Source organism: Mauremys reevesii, linkage group 2 (assembly GCF_016161935.1).
Source record: "Mauremys reevesii isolate NIE-2019 linkage group 2, ASM1616193v1, whole genome shotgun sequence".
Classification (NCBI taxonomy): Eukaryota; Metazoa; Chordata; order Testudines; family Geoemydidae; genus Mauremys; species Mauremys reevesii.
This window is the reverse complement of record NC_052624.1, coordinates 137,699-161,484: the sequence shown is the minus strand read 5'-3', so window position 1 is coordinate 161,484 and position 23,786 is coordinate 137,699. Positions and strand designations below refer to the sequence as shown.

The window sequence follows — 23,786 nt, the reverse complement described above, 5'->3', positions numbered from 1 at the left end:
CTGAAGACGTCCACGCAGTGTGCAGTGCCAGTCAAAAAAGCAAACAGGATGTTAGGAATCATTCAAAAAGGGATAGAGAATAAGGAGAAGAATATCTTATTGCCCTTATGTAAATCCATGCTACTCCCACATCTTGAATACTGCATGCAGATGTGGTCTCCTCATCTAAAAAAAGATATACTGGCATTAGAAAAGGTTCAGAGAAGGTCAACTAAAATGATTAGGGGTTTGGAGAGGGTCCCATATGAGGAGAGATTAAAGAGGCTAGGACTTTTCAGCTTGGAAAAGAGGAGACTAATGGGGGATATGATAGAGGTATATAAAAGAATGAGTGGTGTGGAGAAACTGAATAAGGATAAGTTATTTACTTGTTCCCACAATATAAGAACTAGGGGCCATGAAATGAAATTAATGGGCAGCAGGTTTAAAACAAATAAAAGGAAATTCTTCACACAGTGCACAGTCAAGCTATGGAACTCCTTGCCTGAAGAGGTTGTGAAGGCTAGGACTATAACAGCGTTTAAAAGAGAACTAGATAAATTAATGGAGGTTAAGTCCATTAATGGCTATTAGCCAGGATGGGTAAGGAATGGTGTCCCTAGCCTCTGTTTGTCAGAGAGTGGAGATGTATGGCAGGAGAGAGATCATTACCTGTTAGGTTCACTCCCTCTGTGGTACCTGGCATTGGCCATTGTCGGTAGACAGGGTACTGGGCTGGATGGACCTTTGGTCTGACCCAGTATGGCTGTTCTTATGTTTAACTTCCATTTGGTAATTTACCATTCAGATTCAAAGCTTTCTAGTGGCGGATAATCCCAGAAAATGAGTGCAAAGTGGTGTTCCTCACTATTCCCTCCCCATTGAAAGTGAAAGTGTGGTACGCACTTCAGACATAGGTTGAGGAGCAAACCAGGACCAACTCATTATTCAAGTTCTGTGGAATCCCAGGCAGGCCAAATTGCATATAAATGTGTTGGATTTAAGAGACATTAGGTTAGCTCTGAAACATCCTTCTACATGTGGGAAAATGAGTTCTACCATCAACAAACATATCCTAATATTCAGGTGTTGACAAGGAGGAGGTCACTCTCATCTGACATATCAGGAGACAGTTAGGGAGTGAAGCATCCTTCATCCGGGGTTGCCAATGGCCAAGCATCACCAAGTGAAGAACAATACTTGAGGAGGCAATCCAAGCCAAAATGCACTTCCCAGCACTTGTGGTCTCTGAAGACTGAGATAATGGCTATATTTTTACACAAGCGAGGGAAACCAAAGGTTTACCGGTTTGCAGTGAGGGAAAATTCAGTGTTCTCTAATCTATTCCTGGGGTGCTCAGAGTATGGGGCCCTGACTGATGCCTTTCTTCTGGGTGAGAGCAGAGATTCCTACGTGTCTTTCTTCCAGTGTCACTTATCCCAAGAGTGTCATGATTTTAAAAAGGGACAGAGCTCATAATATTAAAAGCTGCAGCCTTGGGCTCAGATCTTTTGGCATTGGCATTAGAGCCTCCAGTTCATCTGCCATTTCCTACAGATCTCCTCTCACATTGCCAGAGACAAATCTTGCCTTCAGATCTGAGCTCTCTGACCCTGACAGTTTGGATGATTGCACTTTGTTCAATTCTAATAATGATTTTCTTGAGCGGTCCATTGAATTTAACTGGAAAGCTGAAAGCATTCAACATGGAAAACTTTACAGTGATGTGGAAAAGATTTTTCCACATGAATCTCTGTCAAAAGTGTTTAGTCTTTGGCTGCTATAGTCCCCAATACTCTGGTCTGTTGTTTGATTCTAAAAGAATCTGGATCTATTTTGAGTACTTGATATGGTCATGCTAAGGAGTCCCAGTCCTTGACCACTACCCTGATCAAGCATAGAACAGAGAGCTGGTCCCTGTTCCAGAGAGCTTACACTCTTAAGACAAGAGACAGCAGATGGATACAGACAGATGAGGAGCACAAGGCTACAATGAGGCATTATTGATCAGCTTGATAGGATGTGGTCTCAGCAGATCAGCTTCCTAACCGTTGTCAAGCTGTTTTGTAGTTATCATGGCAAAGGAGAGTTTTAAGAAGAGATTTGGTGGTACTGTATTACTAAAGTTAATCTGGCAGCTGTCTTATACCACCTCATCATGCTTCTATTCCCAGAGCTTCAGTTTTTGCATACCCAATGGTAAAAAGATTTTTAAGAAATCTTGCATGTATTTTCATCTGTTTATAAGCTTCCATCGCCTTTGAGCTCAAATTGTGTGCCCACAAAACTTCTGGAATCAGCTTATGGAGATCCGATCTAGAGCATACTTCCTGGTCCACTTCCTTGTGAAGCGTATGGCAGAGACAGTGAATTATAAATCCTGATGGTGGATACTCCTTTGCGGGGTGAACATAATATTGCATCTACCTCCTAAATTCCTGCTCAAGACTTCCATTAAAATCTGTTAACTTCCCTATACTTTTTTTTTTTTCAAAATCCCATATTGTACCAGGAGATGCTAAATATTCTAGGTTTCAGAGTAGCAGCCATGTTAGTCTGTATCTGCAAAAACTTTGGGAGACAGGCCAGTCCTTGCTTAAAGACAGCACCCCCCAACCTGAAGCAAATACTCACCAGCAACCATAGACTACACAACAAAAACACTAACCCAGGAACCTATCCTTGCAACAAAGCCCGTTGCCAACTCTGTCCACATATCTATTCAGGGGACACCATCCAGGGCTGCCCAGAGGATTCAGGGGGCCTGGAGTCTTCGGCAGCGAGGGGCCCCCACTTCGGCGGTAATTCGGCTGCGGGTCCTTCCGCTCTGGGACCCACTGCCGAAGTGCCCCGAAGACCCGCAGTGGGAGCCCTCCGCCGCCGAATTGCTGCTGAAGACCCGGCACTTCGGCAGCGGGTCCCGGGGCAGAAGGACCCCCCACCGCGGGTCTTTGGGGCACTTTGGCGGCGGGTCCCGGAGTGGAAGGACGCTGCAGCCACCGAATTGCTGCCAAAGACCCGGAGCGGAAGAAGCTCCAGGGGCCTGGGCCCCGTGAGAGTTTTCTGGGGCCCCCGGAGCAAGTGAAGAACCCCGCCCCAGGGGCCCCCCAGTTTTTTTTCCTAATGTCCAACCTAAACCACCTTTGCTGCAATTTAAGCCTATTGCTTCTTGTCCTGTCCTCAGCGTGTAGGCGACTGGTAACTGCTGATGGAGGAGGCACAATGGCAGCCTCCCCCCTCGCCACCACAGTCACGGTCAACTTCCTGGTGACTGCCAAGGCACCATCCAGCAACACTCTCTTGATCACGGCAGCCTAGATCCCCACTCCTTCCCTTCACACCTGGCCCCTGCTGCCTCCTCCGGACCCCGAATCCCCCTGGCATTGCCTATGCCTCAGAGATTAAGGAGAACAATTTTTTCGCCTCCTCCTTGTAACAACCTTTTATGTGCATGAAAACTGTTATCATGTCCCCTCACAGTCTTCTCTTCTCCAGACTAAGCAAACCCTGTTTTTTCAATCTTCTCTCATAGATCTTTTTGTATTCTCCAAAGCACTTGCAACCCGTCCCAGCTTGGTATCATCCACAGACTTTATAAGTGTACTCTCCATGTCATTATCTAAATCATTGATGAAACTCTTGGGTGTTCCCAGTGCAGTGTGTGCTGCTGCTGTGGTGGAGTGGGTTTGGCTCATCAGAATGTTCATCTTCAGTTATTATTTGCGTGTTGCTAACATTTCCCTGAAGAATGTCAGATAAGAGAAATGACAGTTTTAAGTAGTTTATATCACAGCTAAATATGAATAGAGTTTAATGGGACAAAGAAAAGGTACTTCTTTGGCTTCAGGCCTTACTAGCAAGTCATGGGACTCTGCCCCACATCATATATACTGCAAAGGAATGAATTAGGGGACTCAGGGCTCAGCCCCAAACAAACAATGGGCACAGGCTGGATGAGGGGATGCCAGGGTTTGTGGAACATATGACTTGAATGCCTGAATTAATGAGTGTTTTCCTGCTTTTGCAAGACCTGTAATGATGAGCTGGCCTGGAACTAGAGGAATGGCAGAAATAAAGATTTGGGCATGGTTAATGGTACAGTCTGGTCTTTGCTATGGTGTTTCTGTAACAGCAATTGATTGGAGGCCTGAACCAGGCAAAGGCAGGAGTTACTTCCTGTGAATGAACCTGTTTGTACCAGATATGTTGAATGCTGAAACACCTGTCAGAAAGTGCAGTAATGTGTACATCCCTGAGGAAGTTGGCCTGGTAGTAATGCCTTCTAGGCCCATGCTATCCATTTCCCCTCTATTTGTGCAGTGTACTAAATCCAAACTGTATACCCCAGATTATAAACAATAACAGGTGGCAAATATGGTCAAGTTACTTTTACTGCTGTAGTACAGAAATATTTTAGCTGTTAAATATTTTTGCTGCTTAGTTGAGAGCTGGGGTGAGTATTAGAAATGGACAAGGAGATTCAAGAGAGACTAGGCTAGGAATTGTTTGAAACCCATTTCCTCTTTGGGCTTGTCTGCATATGGAGTTGTTCCTGAATAATTGTTCCTAATTAACTCCATGTCTGGACACACGAATTCAAGAATAAGAGTGCCTTGTTCCTGTTTAACTGTGCCTGACCACTTGGGTTAAACTAATCAGGAACAACTCCAGGTGTAGACAAGTCTTAAAACGCTACCTGCCTCACAATTATCCACAAATCAGGTATTGCCAGGAGTAGATAGTCTGTGACCAATCTCCAAGCTCTAAAAGTATTTCTACACTGGGAAAATACATCACATTAGAAAATGTGCTGACTAATGTGATGTTAAACACAACTTAACATCTAGTATAGGAAGGGCTAGTCAAGTTTAAAAACATATTTGCTGGTCATGGTTAATCATAGGGTCCAGTGAACAAATTTTAAAATGTATCAGAGGGGTAGCCGTGTTAGTCTGGATCTGTAAAAGCAGCAAAGAGTCCTGTGGCACCTTATAGACTAACAGACGTATTGGAGCATGAGCTTTCGTGGGTGAATATCCACTTCGTCGTATTCACCCACGAAAGCTCATGCTCCAATACGTCTGTTAGTCTATAAGGTGCCACAGGACTCTTTGCAAATTTTAAAACACGACTCTTCCTTGTCTATACTAGGTGCTAAGTCATGTTTAACAGCATGTTAGCTTACACATTTTCTGATGATGCATTTTCCCAGTGTAGAACATATCCCAGGAGGCAAATCATTGCCTGTGCAGTAGCATGGAATGGGGACCATATGCAGGCAGAGAGTGGGGAACTGCTACAAGGGTTCTGCTGAAGGACATGTGGAACCAGTTCCAGTCATCGGCTCTGCAGCCTAAGGGGAGGATCGCTGCCAAGCATCCAGCTCATTTGTTCAAATCTCTCTCTCTTTTCCTGTTTCCCTCTTTCCTGTCTCCCTCTCGTCATGCCCTACTCCTTGCCAGCTCCTCTTAGAGCTTTTCTAGACTAGGAAAAGGGATGTTTTAAAAAATGTGTTAGCTAGTATAGCTAGCCATAGTATAGGCAGGGCAAGTTGCATGTTAACACTTGTTAGCTGGTCACATTGAAGCCTCTGGGGGAGCCTAGGCTTCATCTCAGCTGGCTAACATGTTAACATACAACTTGGTGTATACTAAGGTTTTAAAAAGTGTAAGGTTTAAAAACACAGTTGTTTTTAAAAATGCTTTTCTTCTAGTGTAGCGAGACCCTAGTTTAAACAAAGACAAATCTAAAATGGTTTGTATTGCCTAGAGGCAATCACTTCTGCTAAGCAAACCCTCTCTCTAAGGTCTGGACAGATATAAGTATTACTGTTCCTGGAATATGATGAATTCCTTGCCTCCAGTGTTTGGATATTCCCTGCTTCCTCCTCAGATCCGGGAGTTGGTTCCTGAGTCCCAGGCCTACATGGACCTGTTAGCCTTTGAACGCAAACTGGACCAGACCATTATGAGGAAGCGGGTGGACATTCAGGAAGCCCTGAAGAGACCGATGAAGGTATGACATGGGAAATGGTACAATTGGCTGAATCAGGAAAAACATCCTCAGTGTGATGTACTGGGCTGTGGAGCCATCTCACTGGAGAACTAGTAGAAGCTCCACTGATAGAGTAGGATGACCAAGGCACTTAAGAATACATGGTGGGGAAACACCCTTCCTTGGAGGAGGACAAACTGACTGACTCAGTTCAGTAGCTCTCGCCCATCTCTAATTTATGAGAGTCTTTACTATAGGAAATAACCCTCTCTTTCATTTACAAATATTATTCTTTGAGGTTTTTAAGAAAAAAAGAAGAGGAAATGGAGATAAGACAGTAGAGGTGCTACCCTAGATACACATTAAATATACTGTTAAGAGTTCAGTTTAAGATTGGAGAAAATAGGAAATAAAATAATGAAAAATGTTAGTCAGAAAATAAATAATCTTGTGGGCCCTGATCCTGCAAAAACTTGAACACATACTTAGTTCCACATTGGACTACTCATGTGAGCAAAGTTAAGCATGTTGAAAATTGTTTGCAGGATCAGACCCAAAGATAAGACCGTTCTTCTCCAAATCCTCAGGGACTGCTCTTGTGTTATGCGTTATTTTTTCCTGCATTTGCCAGGTCACTCTGTTCATTATATAATTCTGCAATGCATAATTTGCTTGTTGATTTCCAGCTCCATAGGGTACTTCTTTTGGCCACTTCAGCTGCTGTTTGCCCATACCTCATTCAAATTCCAAATCTCTTAGTATGAAGATTCTTACATCTATAGGTCTGTCATGATGTAAAATAATTATTATTATCTGCATTATAATATGTCCAGAGGCCCAGCTGAGGTCAATGCTAGGCACTGTGTAGACACATTATACATTTTTTTTATACAATTTAAATACTTGAGGCAGACAAAAGGTGGGTAGAAGGAAGTACTATTATTCTTATTTTAAAAATGGGAAATGAGACAGAGGTTAAATGACTAAGGCCTGGTCTACTCCTAAATCTTAGGTCAACCTAGCTACATTGCTCAGGGCTATGAAAAAAATCCACCCCCTGTGCAATGTAGTTAGGTCAGTCTGATCCCCACTGTAGATGCATTTAGGTCAACAGAAGAATTCTGTCTCGGAGAGGTGAATTACCTATGTGGATGGAAACCCCCTTCCAACAATGTAAGATGCATCTGTGTCACTGTAGTCTAGACATACCCTTGCACAGAGTCACACAAGAAATCTGTGGCAAAGCCAAGAATTGAGCCTAGTTCTCCTGAAACTGAGTCCACTGGCTTAACCACAGGCCCACCCTTCCTCACATCATCCATGAAACATTTAGAAATGTTGACAATTAATGTGAAGCCCAGTGATGAGAGTTTAACACCTCTCATTGCTGCTGTTTCAGGCTCTTTGCAGATTTAGGAAGGCAACATTTTAGTGGTTTACAAGTTTATAGGCAGTAAGTTTTTAAGATTCTTTGCACATAGTGAGCTAAATTGTCTGTTAGTGTAAATTAGCATAGCTTCATTGACATCAACGAAGCTATGCCATTTTACACCACAATAGGATCCATTTAAAAAAAATAAAAGTATAGATTCTCTTTGACAAATATGCAATAAAGGGTGGATTTTGTGGCAAATTTCTCAACCATGAAACTGAGCAATATTGAAAGCTTTCTAGCAGAACTTTATAGGATCTGGATTGGGAAAGTACATAAAAACTAGAACTTTGAGGTTTCAGGAAACATTCTGTTAATCCCTGTTTGCTCATGTAGTTGCAGTTAGATTTCATTTCAAAAGAATCATCAAACAGACTTTTCTAATTTACCTCCAAACTCATGAATGATTGCTCAAATGCAGCAGTCATGACATTCAAAATCTGTCAAAACAAAACTGAGGGTATGGCTACACTTGCAGCTGTACAGCGCTGTTAATTAAACCTGTCTTCGTACAGCTGAGTAGGGAAAGCGCTGCAGTCTGTCCACACTGACAGCTGCCAGCGCACTGTCGTGGCCACATTTGAGGCACTTGCAGTGGCATTGGGAGCGGTGCATTATGGGCAGCTATCCCAGAGAGCACCTCTTCCCATTCTGGTGCCGTGAATTGTGGGAAGGGGGCGAGGGGGGCGGGGCATTCTGGGTCCTGTCCCAACACCCCATGATGCATGGTTTCACATCCCAGCAATCCCTGTGTTTCTGTCCACATTTGGCGCCCTCTTTTAATGGTTTCTGTGCAGCGTAATCTGTGTTCCGTTATGGTCTGCGGGAAATGGAGCCCGAACTGCTGAGGAGTATGCTGACGAGTCTCGCCAGCACATCGCGTTTGGCAGTTGAGCTATTCCTTAAGATCCAAAGTGACAGTGAGGAGTCTGATGATGATATCGAGTCACGTAACGCATACAACATGAAATTGCTTGTCTCATTCACGGACATGCTCAGCACCGTGGAACGCCGCTTTTGGGCTCGGGAAACAAGCACTGAGTGGTGGGATCACATCGTCATGCAAGTCTGGGATGATGAGCAGTGGCTGCAGAACTTTCGGATGAGAAAAGCCACTTTCATGGGACTGTGTGAGGAGCTCGCCCCCATCCTGCGGCGCAAGGACACGAGATTGAGAGCTGCCCTGCCAGTGGAGAAGCGGGTGGCTATTGCAGTCTGGAAGCTGGCAACTCCAGACAGCTACCGATCGGTCGCGAACCAGTTTGGAGTGGGAAAGTCGACCGTTGGAATTGTGTTGATGCAAGTTTGCAGGGCCATTAATCGCATCCTGCTAAGAAGAACTGCAACTCTGGGGAATGTGCAGGACATTGTGGATGGCTTTGCACAAATGGTTTTCCCTAACTGTGGAGGGGCGATAGATGGGACGCATGTTCCTATTCTGGCACCACCCCACCTAGCATCCGAGTATGTTAATCAGAAGGGGTATTTCTCTATGGTTCTCCAGGTGCTTGTGGATCACCGTGGACATTTCATTGACATTAACGCAGGCTGGCCCAGAAAGGTGCATGATGCACGCATCTTTCGGAACACTGGCCTGTTCAGGAAGCTGCAGACCGGGACTTTTTTCCCAGAGTGGAAGATCACAGTAGGGGACGTCAAAATGCCCATTGTGATCCTTGGAGACCCCGCTTACCCGTTACTGCCTTGGCTCATGAAACCCTACACAGGGAGCCTTGACAGCAGCAAGGAATGGTTCAACTACAGACTGAGCTCGTGCCGAATGACTGTGGAGTGTGCTTTTGGCTGTTTAAAGGGCCGCTGGCGATCTCTGTATGGGAAGCTGGACTTGGGCGAAAACAGCATCCCCGCGGTTATATCCGCATGCTGTACCTTCCATAATATTTGTGAAGGGAAGGGTGAAAGATTCAGTCAGGCATGGACCTCCGAGGTTCAATGCCTGGAGGCTGAAGTTGCACAGCCAGAGAGCAGGGCTATTTAGAGGGGCCCAGCACAGGGCTGCAAGGATTAGCGATGTCTTGAGGGAGCAATTTAAGGCTGAAAACGAACAGTAATGTTTGGTGCCCTGCACGGGAGAGAAGTGCAGTGGTTACAATGTTAGTAGGAATCTGTGTTTGCTAAGCTGATTTGCAGTGCCTGTTTCTTTCCTGGGCTAAGGTATCTTTTACTTTATGCAATAATGAAGAATGTTTTCAAAGCCAAAAAATCCATTTATTGAAAAGAAAATTCATTTATTGAAAGAAACACAACTGTTTGGGAATCAGAAAGGGCAAGGAGGTGGGGTGGGGAACGGTACAATCACAGATTTGTGTATGTTCTGTCTGGAGTGCTGTGCAATGAGTGCTGCACTTCAGGATGGCTATACTGCATGGTGATGGGGGTTGAGTGCAGAGGGTAAGGGTCGTAGTTCTCAGGGCTGGTTGGTGAAGATACGGGTGTTGGAGGCAGCTGGTGGTGGTAAGAACCCGGATGTTGGGGAAAGTGGGTTGGAGGTGACATGGGGGCACAAGGGAAAGAGTTTTGGGACAAGGGCTGCAGGGGGGGTGGGTGCGGTAGTGCTCCGCCTGCATGGCTACGAGTGCCTGGATAGAGTCCGCTTGGCCCTCCAGGATGCTTATCAGCCGCTCCGTACTTTGCTTCCGGTGCACTGCGTTTTCCTTGCGGATCCTGCTTTCTCTCTCTCTCCACTCCTGCGCTTTTTGATTCTCTGTAAGAGATTAATGCATCACTTCGTGCAGCATGTCATCTTTGCTTTTTCGTGGTCTCTTCCGGAGTTTTTGCAATCTCTCAGCCAGTGATAACATGGACAGCTGAGATCTCAAGGTTGTATCTGTAAAGGCAAAATGCAACACTTAACAGAGGCAGCATTGTTTATACCAGACAGAGTAATGATTCCCCTGCACTTAAGGAGGGCACACACAGTCTACACAATAGCATAATTTTCCCATCCCAAAGAGAGCGCACATAACCCACAGGAGCCCCAAAATGGTGAGTAAGGGGGACTGATTGTTTCACGGCTTTACTGTCCTCTGGGTTTCTGTGCCTTGGGGAGAGCCAGTAGCTGCAGGGGGCACCTGCACTGAACACTGTCCCAACATTTTCCGCAAGAGTTTATCCTGGAAGATATCTCGCTGCTGAGAGTGACCTGGGAAGCAAGGGAGGGTCTTCTACTGCAATGCGGCTTCCGCCCTGGCCCATATGCAGCTTGCCTGTGTGCAGCAATGGTCCCCCTGCGCCTTGCGGCACAGTGGCGCGGACACGTTAGCCTGACTGGGACAAGGACCACGGTGGCTCTCCCAATAAACCTGCACAAGCGCATTACCCACGTTCTGGATGAGATTTGCGAAGAGATTACCGAGGCCGATTACTGCAATCTGATAGACCACATCAATGCACTATTCCACATCTAGGGATGCATGCATGCAGCCCTAACCCTCCTCTCCCGAAAAATTTCCATCCTGAAAATAAAAGCTGCTTACCGGGAACCTGCTCTTCTGTTTGTCCTCGAGCAAGTACTGGCTGCTTCGACTGGCTGTCTTCCTCCTGGCTTGAGAAGAGCTCCTGACTGCATGCCTCCAGGGATTCCGGGGTGTCTCTCCCCACCCCAGCACCCTCACTCCCGCTTTTCTCCTCCTCCTCCTCCCCCTGCTCTGAAGTGTCCATGGTGGTGCTCGGAGTGGAGGTGGGGTCACCCCCAAGTATCGCATCCAGCTCTTTGTAGAAATGGCAGGTTGTGGGGGCAGCGCCGGAGCAGCAGTTTGCCTCGCAGGCTTTGAGGTAGGCATTCCACAGATCCTTCACTTTAATCCTGCACTGCAGTGCATCCCGGTCATGGCCCCTTTCCATCATGGCCCTTGATATCTGCCCGAAGGTATCGTAATTTCTACGGCTGGAGCGCAGCTGGGACTGGACAGCTTCCTCCCCCAAAACACTGATGAGGTCCAGCAACTCGCCATTTCTCCATGCTGGGCCTCATTTGGCGCGTGGAGGCATGGTCACCTGGAAAGATTCACTGATAGCACTCCACACCTGGCTGAGCAAACAGGAAGGGGATTTTTAAAATCCCCGGGGAATTTAAAGGGCAGGTCTGACAGTTGTTCACCTGAGGCCAGGGCAGTAGAGTTCGAACTGATGAGCAGAGTTGCTAGAACAGGCATTGTGGGATACTGCCGAATACTTCTGGAGGCCAATCAGAGTGCATTGGGTGGCCACACTGGCGCAGCAGTGCAGCAGCGCAATACTCTTTATTCCTCTCGGGGAGGTGGATTACAAGCCGCGCTGTAACCACGGAGATATAGAGCTATACGTGCCTTGCCAATGTGGACAGGGAGTGAGTTACAGCGCTGTTGGTGGCTTTATTGCGCTGTAACTCTCATGTGTAGCCAAGGCCTGAGATCAGGCAATTTTTGCTTGGTTTGGAGTATTCTTATTTATTTACATTATTGCTGGAGCACTGGCAACAGCTATATTGAAGGGTGCCCCAGCATTTCTATCCTAAATGCTGCTCCAAGTTACTTGTAACCCTGAAATATTCACTGTAGGAGCTGCCATTTTCCAGATCTTGTCTGCCTGAAGGTGAATTATTTAGAAGTTTTAAGGAAAATGGTTCAACCATTTTTGAATGAGTGGAGACTGGAAAACATACATTTACTCCATTAAAAATGCTTTGGCCTTTGTGAGCAGCTGTAGTGCTGAAAAAAATGGCATCTATGGGGGTAGCTCAAATGGCAGGGGCAAGGCCTTGGGTTGGGAGTCGGGGAATGCAAGCATTGAGCCACCTGCCAGCTCACTCTACTGCTGGCAGCAACCCCAATCAGCTGTTGCCTTCTCCGGCCCTTATCCTGCCTCCTGTCATCTCTTTTTCTGTCTCTTGCTCTCTCTGCATTAGTGCATTGCTATACCATGTCCATCACCATGGTGTCAACAGTGCCTCATCTTGCAGGCCAACATTCATGGAAGGCCACCTCTGTTTTAGTTCTTTTGTAAACAACCAGTATAGCTGTCACAGTGCCTTGGGCCTCCGGGTGCATGTGTGCATTCTAGCATGCCTATAATAGCCAGGGCTGGATTTCCAGTTAGGCACAGAAGGCACGTGTCTAGGAGCACCGTACCTCTCTAAAACTGTGTGCAACAGGAAGGTCAGCTGTAGGCAGGGTTGAAGGTTGTTATTTTTTTAAGACTTGCTAGCTAGTAAGTCTGCTGCTGCGAAAAGTAATATTTGTATGTTTGTTAATATCACTTTTTTCACAGCAGACTTCCTCATCCCTGGCAAGCCAGAGGACAAATTAAGCCCTGGATGGGGAGGTGGGTAGGGAGACAATGGGGGCCAGGGATGATGAGGGGATAGATGGGGTTGGGGCTGGGGAGGCAGCAGAGGTCAGGGCAATGCGGGATGGTGGTGAGCCAAGGGCCGGCATCCAGGGCCAGAGCCCGCCACCCCCGGGCTGAAGCCTGACCCTCACTGCCCCTGGGAAGGTGGGGAACTCACTGGCTGCCTGCTCCTTTGGCATTTGTGGCTCTAGAGGGGGCAGGGTCCACTGCTTTGCCCCCCTCCAGTCATTGTGGCCCAGGAGGCTGTGGCCACAAGGAAAGCCCCTGATGGCCACATTTGAGAAACACTGTGCTAGAAGTCTAAATACTAAGGTGGGTGAGCTAGAGGAGTGCCTGGCATTAAATGAGGATATTGATGTAATAGGAATTGCAGGAACTTGATGGAATAAGGATAATTGATGGGACATGGTAATACAAGGGTACAAAATATATAGGAATAACTGAAGAGGTTATGCTGGTCGGGGAGTGGCATTATGTGTGGAAAAAAATATAGACTCAAAGTAAAAATATTAAATGAATCAAGCCGTACCATAGAATCTGTATGGATAAAAATTCCATGCTTGAACAGTAAAAGTATAGCAGTAGGAATATACTACCGACCATGTGACCTGGATGGTGATAGTGATTGTGAAATGCACAGGGACATTACAGAGGCTACAGAGGCAGAAAATCCAATAATAAATTGGTATTTCAACCTGTGTTCCCTGTAAGCTGTGAGCTTGGGCAGCCATGCAGGAGAGATTCAAATGCCACGCAGCTGATTAGCAGAGCACGAACAGCTAGCAGCGTGTGTTCAGGTGCCCCCCCACCCATTGCTCCATCCTGCAGCTGCTCCCGGGACCCTCCTGCTGGCTATGCAGAGCGGGGTGTGTGCAGGGGGTAGGGTGCTGATGTCAGGGTGACCCCTCCCCCCATCCCTGTACCCCATCTCCCCAGAGCAGGGAAGAAGGGACAGCCTGGCCCAGGAGGACTTGAAGCTGCAGTCTGAATGGTGAGTAGCTGAGTGCCTGTCTTAAAGAGACAGTGCACTCTTTCTGAGATTTCTCCAGCAGCCAGCTCACACAGTCTCTGTCTCTCTCACTCTCATACACACACTCTCTCTCTTCCCTTCCCCTTGCCCATGTACCCCATCTCCGCAGAGCAGGGGAGGAGAGACAACAGGGTTCAGGACAGAGCAGGAGAGCGTTCAGTGAGTGTCTTAAAGAGACAGCGCACGGTTTTCCCCAGCAGCCAGCACACACACACACACACACTGTCTTTGTCACACAGACACACTGTCACACAGTCTCTTTCACACTCACCTCCCAACATGTACTTGTATTATTATTATTGTTGTTACTTTTTGGTACTTCCTGCAATGCACATATATTCTCTGTAATTTTATTCTTTCAAAGTGTGTAATTTTAGTTTTTTGACCGGTCTATGCATTTCATAATTTTTATTTCTCTCTTACACTTACATTTAATTCTTTGAGTAGTGAGTTCTAAAATTCCTCACCTGTCTTGACTGGAGTAATTATCCCTATGGTAACTTTTTTAAAATATATATTATATCTAGGTTTTTTGTTTCTACTGGTGGCCCACATCCCCACAGACTTCGGTGCACATAACAAAATTTATTCCGCACATGGATGGAAAAAATTAGAGGGAACATTGATTTCAACTATTCTCATGTTGATTGGATATCTGTCACCTCTGGAAGGGATGCAGATATAAAATGTCTTGCACCATAAATGACTGCTTCTTGGACCAGCTTGTCTTGAAACCCACAATGGGAGATGGAATTCCTGATCTAAGTGGAGTACAGGATCTGGTTCAAGAGGTGAATATAGCTGAACCATTCAGTAATAGCGACTGTAATGTAATTAAATTTAACATCCTTGTAAGAGGAAAAATATCAAAGAAACCTACTCAGTAGAATTTAACTTAAAAAAAGGCAACTACACAAAAATGAGGAAGCTAGTTAAATAGAAATTAAAAGGAACAGTCACAAGGGTGAAATGCCTACAAACTGCATGGAGATTCCTTTCAAAATGCCATAATAGAGGCTCAAACTAAATGTATACCCCCCAAAAAGAACACCAATAAGAGGACCAAAAAATGCCACCAAGGCTAAACAAGAGAGTAAAAGAGGCAGTTAGAGGAAAAAAGGCATAATTTAAAAAGTGGATGTCAAATCCTACTGGGGGAAATATAAAGGAGATGAACTGCTGACAAGTCAAGTGTAAAAGTATAATAAGGCAGGCCAAGAAAGAATTTGAAGAGAAACTAATTACACAGAAACTAACAATTTTTTTAAGTACATCAGAATTAGGAAGCCTGCCAAACAGGCAGTGACTCCACTGGACAATTAAGGTGTTAAAGGAACGCTGAAGGAAAACAAGGTTTTTGCACAGAACTGAATGAATTCTCTGTACCTGTCTTCACTGCAGAGGATATGGGGGAGATCCTCACACTCAAGCCATTCTTTTTAAGTGACAAGTATGAGGAACTGTCCCAGGTTGAGGTGTCAGTAGAGGAGGTTTTGGAACAAATCAATAAATTAAACTGTGATAAATCACCAGGACCAGATGGTATTTATGCAAGTGTTGTGAAGGTACTCATATATGAAATTACAGAATTAGTAACTATGGTATGTAACCTATCACTTAAATCAGCCTCTGTACCAGATAGCTAGGGGGGAGGACAGTGTACTGGAATAGCCCGTCAGGGGTGGAGAACGCTGTCTTTTCTTTCGCGTCTTTGGTCAGGGGAATCTGCCAATACCCTTTTGTCAGATCCAGTGTAGTCAAGAAACGGGCGCTACCCAGTCAGTCAACCAGTTCATCGATGCGTGGTATGGGGTATGCATCAAACTGGGATACTTCGTTCAGTCGGCGAAAGTCATTACAGAATCTCGTGGTACCATCAGGTTTGGGCACTAGAACGACTGGACTGCACCACTGACTGTAGGATTCTTTGATAACGCCTAATTCTAACATTTTCTTTACTTCGGCCTTGATTTCTTCTCTTTTGGCTGCTGGGATTCGGTAGGGTCTCAGTGTTATTTTGGCTCCGGGGATCGTGTGGATATGGTGATAGGTCTCAGTCGTCCGCCCCGGTTTTGTAGAGAATACATCTTGGTTACGATTAATCATGTCAGCTGCCTCGATCTTTCGGATTGGCGTCAAGTCGGGTGATATCTTCACTTGCTCATGTACGTTATCCTCCTGGGGAAGAGTCTCCCGGGTGACTAAGCATGCCTCTCGATCATGCCAAGGTTTTAGAAGATTGATGTGGTAAATTTGCTCCAGTTTCCTGCGGCCCGGCTGCCGTACCTTATAGTTTACCTCTCCCACGGCTTCAATCACTTCATAGGGTCCCTGCCATTGGGCCAACAGCTTGCTTTCTGCTGTGGGCACAAGGACCATTACTCGGTCCCCTGGTTGGAACCGTCGAAGCTTTGCTTGGTGGTTATAATGGGTCCATTGGGTTTCCTGAGCTTTTTCCAAGTGTTCTCGTACAATGGGTGTAACTTGGTCTATCCGATCCCTCATCTGTAGTACATGCTCAACTATGTTCCTTCTGGGATTTGGCTCCTCTTCCCAGGCATCTCTGGCTATATCCAGTATGCCTCGGGGGTGGCGCCCATATAGTAGTTTGAATGGAGAGAAACCTGTGGAGGCTTGTGGAACTTCCTGGATGGCAAACATGAGGTAAGGCAATAGGGTATCCCAGTCATCCCATCCCGGCTCACCACTTTTCTGATCATGGCCTTGAGGGTCCTATTGAACCTTTCCACAAGGCCGTCTGTTTGTGGGTGGTATACAGAGGTCCATAGGGCTTGTACATGGAGCAACGAACAGAGATCTTTCATCAACTTAGACACGAAAGGTGTCCCTTGATCAGTCAGGGAAAATATCTACTAGCTCCTTAGCTATTGTCTTGGAAGCTGTGTTGCGTAGGAGGACAGCTTCCGGGTATCAGGTTGCATAGTCTAGTACAACCAGCACATGTTGGTGACCCCGAGCTGTCTTCTCTAGGGGCCCAATCAGATCCATGGCTATGGTACCTCTATTATTGGAAGAGGTATCAAAGGGGCCCATAAGTGTGGGCGAGGGCTATGTAGCTGACACTCTGGACAAGAGGTGCAGTATCGCCTGACATCTTCATGTACTCCTGGCCAGAAGAACCTCCGCAGGATCCTGGCCTGGGTTTTCTCTACCCCTAAGTGTCCTCCAAACAGGTGACTGTGGGCGAGGCTCAATATGGCTTTTTGATGTTTTCGGGGCACCAGAAGTTGATGTATCTCCTGCTCCTACATTTGCACCACACGGTACAGGAGATCTTTCTTCACTATAAAGTAGGGTACTGGACCTCGGACCTTCCCTTCCACTGCTATCCCATCTATCTCAGCCACCTCTTTCCTGACGTTATCATATCTGGGGTCCTCTGCCTGGTCCCGTCCGAATGTCTCTCTCCCAGGACTACCCTGCCTGAGCTCCCAGGGGCCGGCTTCTGCTTCTTCCAATGGCCTGTCGCCATCATGGCTGGGGCCAGCCTCTGGCTCACCTTCCATGTTGGTAGTTTCTCTGTTGGCTGCTTGTGCCCATCTGCCTACTAGCGCAGTCTTCTGGCCCTGGGTCAGGATCTGGGTTCCCAAAGCCTTTGCGGCCTTCCTTTCTTTTTTTGTCTTCTGGGCCTTTTGGGGGGCTGAGAATAGATCCTGAGAAAACTCAGAAAACATGGGAGGTTGACATTCCCCCAATGATGAGTCGCTGCCAACAGGGTCTCCACTTCCCTGCAGCCTCTCAGGGGGAAGTAAATTATCAAACCCTGGATAGTCTCTCCCAATAACTACAGGATATGGGAGTTTAGGAACAACGCTCACTGTCACCTCAATGGGGTTCCCCTGAACCTCTATCTCCACTGGGATGGTGGGGTATTGGCTCATGGCCCCATGCACACATGTCACTGCTACACGTTTGGCTTGTAGCAGCTGGCTACTTTTTACTAGCTTACCCGATATAAGGGTGATAGCACTCCCTGAGTCCACCAGTGCTGTAGTCTCTGTTCCATTTATCTTCACTGGCCTGATGATAAGTTATGTGGTGTAGTTATGTGGGGCTAATGCAACGCCCGCAAGGTGGATAAGGGAGCATGGGACCTCCCAATCCCCCAAGTTGCATTGCATAGGTTCTTCGGTGCTGGGACACTGTGCTGCTATGTGTCCCCACTCCCCACATGCATAACATCTATAACTGTTTCTAGTCAGTCTCCCATCATGTGGGCTAGGGGGTTTAGTCCCAGGGTTCCCTCCACTCAGGCCAATCCCTTCCTTCTGGAATCTCTGTGGGTTTTCAGCCCCCCTCTTCCTCCACCTAGGACTCCCCAGGGGTTTGGCTGTCCCTTCTTCCCGGGTTGGGGTTGGGTGTTTGCTACGGAAGGGGTTTTCCTTGCGTAGTTGGGTCAATTCTCTGGCTGTCATGCGTCTTTCTACCAGCGTGATCATCTCATCATAGGTGCATGGATCGTTCTGGCCTACCCATTTGCAGAGATCTGGTGGCAGTGCCCTCGTGTACCGGTCGATGACCAGAACCTCCAGTACCTCTTCCGGACTCCGGAATTCTGCTTGCAACCATTTTTGTGTGAGATCGATGAGGTCATATAATTGGGATCGCGGGGTTTTGTCTTCCTGGTACCTCCACTCATGATACCACTGAGCCCGTACTGCGGATGTTACCCCAGATCCGGCCAAGTTCTCTGCCTTCAGCTGGGAGTAGTCTGCTGCAGCTTCTTCAGGCAGATCATGGTAGGCCTTCTGGGCCTCCCCACACAGGAATGGGGCAAGGATGCTAGACCACTGATCTCGAGGCCAGGCCTCCCGTAGGGCTGTCCTCTCAAAGGCCAGAAGGTATGCCTCTACCTCATCTTCCCTTGTCATTTTCTGCAGCCAATGGCTAGCCCGTATGAGTCGTGTCCCATCATGCCCACGGTTCATTTCTGTAAGGGTCTTTACCTGGCTTACCAGTTCCTGCAACATAGCTCGGTCTTGAACAGCTTGGTCCATCAGCAGGCGGTTAGTTTCTTGCTGCAGCCGCACTGCTTCTTGCTGGGCAGCTGCCTGGACACGGGTAGCCTCCTGCTGTGCCGCCGTGGCTTGTATCAGTGCTTGTACTACATCATCCATTGTGGTAACAAATTGTAACCCCCCTTTTTTTTTGTGTGTGTGTGTTTTTAGATCACCCTCCTTCTTCCGCCGCGCTGTGCACACCAAATATCCCACTCCTCACACCAGTTGTGGCAAAGTTCCTCCTCTCCTCTAGTAGGTCCTGCGCTTATTGGCGGATTTCCTCCCCTCAGTGGTCTTCCCCTTGGATGAAACCCACAGTCTGGATCAACTCTCCTATGTCTGATTAGGAGTAGCGAGGCTTGAGGGGAACCTGGGCCCGCCCTCTACTCCGGGTTCCAGCCCAGGGCCCTGTGAATTGCAGCAGTCTCTATAGTGCTACTTGTAACCACTGCTTGACAGCTACAACTCCCTGGGCTACTTCCCCATAGCCTCCTTCAAACACCTTCTTTATCCTCACCATAGGATCCTCCTGATGTCTGATACTGCTTGATTGTATGGTGTTTCCTCAATCCTCCAGTAGTACACCCTCTCAGTTCTTAGTTCCTTGTGTCTCTGACTCCCAGCTCCTCATACGCACTTCCTTCCTCTGGCTCCTCCTCCCTTGACTGGAGTGAGCTCCCCTTTTTATACCAGGTGCCCTGATTAGCCTGCCCTGATTGGCTGCAGGTGCTCCAATCAGTGTAGCTCTCTCTGGTGCCTTCTAGAAAGTTCTTAATTGGCCCCAGGTGCCTTGATTACCCTGGAGCAACTGCCATTTTGGTTCCCATGGTACTAGGGATTTGCTTAGCCTGGGACCAACATACCTGTTCCTCAGTACTTTCCTGTAGCCATCTGGCCTTGCTCCATCACAATACAAAACGATGGGGTCTAAATTAGCTGTTACCACTAAAGAAAAGATCTTGGAGTCATCATGGATAATTCCCTGAAACCATCCACTGAATGTGCAGCAGCAGTCAAAAAAGCGAACAGAACGTTAGGAACCATTAGGAAAGGGATAGAAATAAGATAGAAAATATGATGATGCCACTATATAAATCCATGGTACGCCCACACCTTGAATACTGTGTGCAGTTCTGGTTGCCTCATCTCAAAAAAGATGTATTAGAATGGGAAAAAGTGCTGAGAAGGGCAACAAAAATTATTAGGGGTCTGGGACAGCTTCCATATGAGGAGAAATGAAAAAGACTGAGACTGTTCAGTTTAGAAATGAGATGACTAAGGGGGGATATAAGAGAGGTCTATAAAATCATGAATGGTGTGGAGAAAGTGAATAGGGAATGTTATTAATCCCTTCACCTAACACAGGAGCTAGATGTCACCTGATAAAATTAATAAACAGCAGACTTAAAATGAACAAAAGGAGTACAATGCACAGTCAAGCTGTGGAACTTGTTGTTATGGGATATGGTGAAGGCCAAAAATATATCTGGGTTCAAAAAAGAATTAGGTGAGTTCATGGAGGATAGTTCCATCAATGGCTATTAGCCAAGATGGTCAGGAACACAACACCATGCTCTGTGTGTCCTTAAACCTCCAACTGCAAGAAACTGGGATAGGACAACAGGTGAGGGATCACTTGAAATCGCCCTGTTCTATTCTTTTCCTCTGAAGCATCAGGCACAGGCCACTGTCAGAAAACAGGTCTAACGATGCTGCCTCTGGCAGGACACAACTAAGAGTATCAATTCAGGACAAATTGCTTAGAGCAGGGCAATCACAGCCCAAAAGCTGGAGTTCCTTTATTACTAAGGCACTACTAACTCCTGAGTTTCACTTACATCCAGAATCACCTCTGGCCCATCAGGTGGATTCCTACCTAATCCCCTTTTAGGCAAACTCCCCTCCTCTCCCTTGTCCCAGCACACAGGGCAGGTTACAGACAAATACTGGAAGAGTGGGGCAGCTTTTTTACCAGGCACATTGCCACTCCAAACAAATAAACTGCTGCTCTTCTCACTACACTGAGCTACTTCCAGCAAATCACAATTACCCTGGGACTTTTCAGCTTGGAAGAGAGGAGACTAAGGGGGGATATGATAGAGGTCTATAAAATCATGGCTGCTGTGGAGAAAGTAAATAAGGAACTATTATTTACTCCTTCTCATAACTAAATGCTAAGGGGTCACCAAATGAAATTAATAGGCAACAGGTTTAAAAGAAACAAAAGTAAGTATTTCTTCACACAGTGCACAGTCAACCCTAAAGTTCAGTCTTCTCTGGGCTTGAATAACCTAAATAACTTTATTTCATCTGCAGATTTTGCCACCTCTTTTCTTATTTTATTCCCAGATCATGAATATGTACAGTAACTCCTCACTTAAAGTCATCCCGGTTAACGTTGTTTTGTTGTTACATTGCGGATCAATTAGAGAACATGCTCATTTAAAGTTGTGCAATGTTCCTTCTCACATGATTTGGCAGCCGTCTGCTTTGCCCATTGCTTGCAGGAAGAGCAGCCCCTTGGAACTAGCTGGTGGAGGCTTGGAACCAGGGTGGCCTGGCAGCCCCCCATCAGCTCCCCACTCCCCTAAATTCCCTGTGCGGCAGCTGCCCAGCAGGCTATCAGTTGCCGGGCAGTTCAGCTGTCCCTCCCCCCACTGCATGTGCTGCTCCTGCCCCTGCCCTGGAGCCTCCTGCTTGCTGTGCGGGGGGCGGGGGGAAGAGGGGTGCTAATGTCAGGGTGTCTCCCTTCCCCCTACTCCTGCCCCCTGCTTACCCCATCTCCATAGAGCGGGTGGGGGGGACACGACAGGGCTCAGGATGGAGGGAGCTTGCTGGCAGCAGCTGCTGTCTCAACTTGCTGATCTACTTAAAAAGGCAGTGTACTTAGAGTGGAGTCAGCATACTTAAAGGGTCAATGCACATCTCTCTCTCTCTCTCTCTCACACACGATGTGTGTCTCTGTCTGCCATGCTGTCTCCCCTCCCTCCATTCATGCTGCCTTGTAGAGTGTGAGGCTACATTAACAACAGTGGGTTAACCCTTGAGGGCTCAGCCGATTGCTAATTCATCATTTAGCAGTAAGGCATTCCCTGGGAATGGAGGAATGTGATGGGATAAATAGCTACTGGGGAAGCCTAGAGTGCATGTGTTATAGGGGGCAATTGGGGTGGCAGCAGAGTTGTGCAGGAGGTACAGCAGTGTGTGGTGAACATTACAGGTAAAGCTCTGCAGGATAGGGAAATATGGTGAGGGGGATGGAACTGCTAGTGTATCTAGTTTTGCAAGTTCATATACTACAAAAATGGGTGCCAGTATAAGAGGGGTGGCCAAATTTACAGACCCCCCAAGCTGCATACAACAATCTTCAGAAGTTCAAGAGCCAAGGTGTGCCTGTCGGGGCTTGAGGCTTGAGCTCTGCGGCAGGGTGGTGGAGTTAGGGGCTTCTGCCCTGCAGAGAAGGGGGATCTCAGGGCTTCAGCCCCGTGGGAGGCAGCTGATGAGGTTTGGGGCTTCAGCATTGCAGGAAGGGGGAGTCTCGGGGTTTCAGCCCCACTCCTGCCTGGCAGGCACGCCCTGCAATATTGAAGCCCTGAGACCCCACTCCTGCTGGGCAGAGCCAGAGGCGACAGAGGTGGGGACTCATGGGGTCACATGCTCCCCCAGATTTTTGCCAGGATTTGCTGGCCCCACTCCATCATGTGGTGCCACTGGGCCCCCTCCCTGCACAGCAGCTGCTGGAATTGGCAAGCTGTGAGCTGTGGCCGTGGGGAGAGGCTGCAGCAAACAGCTGGGAGCTGCAGGGAGAACTGCTGAGAGTATGGGGTATGTGTGCCTGGGGGTACGTGACTCAAGCTGTTGGGGGAGCTGAAACCTTTAAATTGTGCTCCTCCCCACTGTCAGCAGGCATTAGTTGTCTCTGGCAGAAGACCTGAGCTCCCTCCCACAGTCTGTAGGTGGAGAATGGGGGCAGGGCGCTGTGTGGGGCTCCACAAGCAACATTTTAGCTGTAAAATCGCTGCATGTGGCTTGCAAGCCGCGGTTTGGCCACCCCTGCAATATAAAAATCTGGATTGAATCATCCATGAAAGACATTCATATGACAAGAGCTTTGCTGTTATGGCTCATCATCGTCCTTGTCAGGGTTCCTCCCCCACTCTGAACTCTGGGGTACAGATGTGGGGACCCACATGAAAGACCCCCTAAACTTATATTCTACTAGCTTAGGTTAAAAACTTCCCCAAGGAACAAATTCCTTTCCTTGTCCTTGGATGGTATTGCTGCCACCACCAAGTGATAGACACAAAAATTCAAGAAAGGGTCACTTGGAATCCCTATTTCCCCAAAATATCCCCCTTTCATCCCCTTTCCTGGGAAGGCTTGAGAATAATATACCAACCAATTGGTTAGCAATGTGAGTAGAGACCAGACCCTTTATCTTCAGGACACTAAAATCAATCAGGTTCTTAAAAGAAGAACTTTATTATAAAGAAAGAAGTAAAAGAATCACACCTGCAAAATCAGGATGGAAGGTAACTTTACAGGGTAATAAAAAGATTTAAAACACAGAGGACTCCCCCTCTTTACTCAGCTTCACAATTACAAAAACAGGAATAAAACTATCTTTGTAGCATAGGAAAATTCCCAAGCTAAAAACAAAAGATAACCTGATGCATTTCCTTTCCTTACTTACAATTTCTGTAATTTTAGATGGATTATTCCAGGTATATTTTCAGGAGATGTTGTACCTGCTTGGTGTCTCCCTCCATCTGGAGAGAGAACAACAAAGAGAGCACAAACAAAACCTCCCCCTCCCCCAGATTTGAAAGTATCTTCTTTCCTCATTGGTCCTTCTGGTCAGGTGCCAACTAGGTTATTGAACTGCTTAACCCCTTACCGGTAAGCAGGGGCGGCTCTAGGAATTGCACCGCCCCAAGCAGGGCAGCACGCCGTGGGGGGCGCTCTGGCGGTCGCCGGTCCC

General features: G+C 47.1%; 1 protein-coding gene across 7 annotated transcripts in view; it reads left to right on the top strand.

The window, feature by feature from the left end:
- The window catches only part of SMARCD3 (SWI/SNF related, matrix associated, actin dependent regulator of chromatin, subfamily d, member 3), a 240,921-nt gene that overhangs the window by 114,308 nt on the left and 102,827 nt on the right, over positions 1 to 23,786 (top strand). For 6 of the 7 annotated variants that reach the window (XM_039524742.1, XM_039524743.1, XM_039524741.1 and 3 more), the window contains one exon: positions 5,872 to 5,994. The exons of the other annotated variant lie outside the window; for it this stretch is intronic. In XM_039524742.1, the coding sequence (XP_039380676.1) occupies positions 5,872 to 5,994 (123 nt within the window). The remainder of the gene's footprint in view (positions 1 to 5,871; positions 5,995 to 23,786) is intronic. 7 annotated transcript variants of the gene reach the window in all.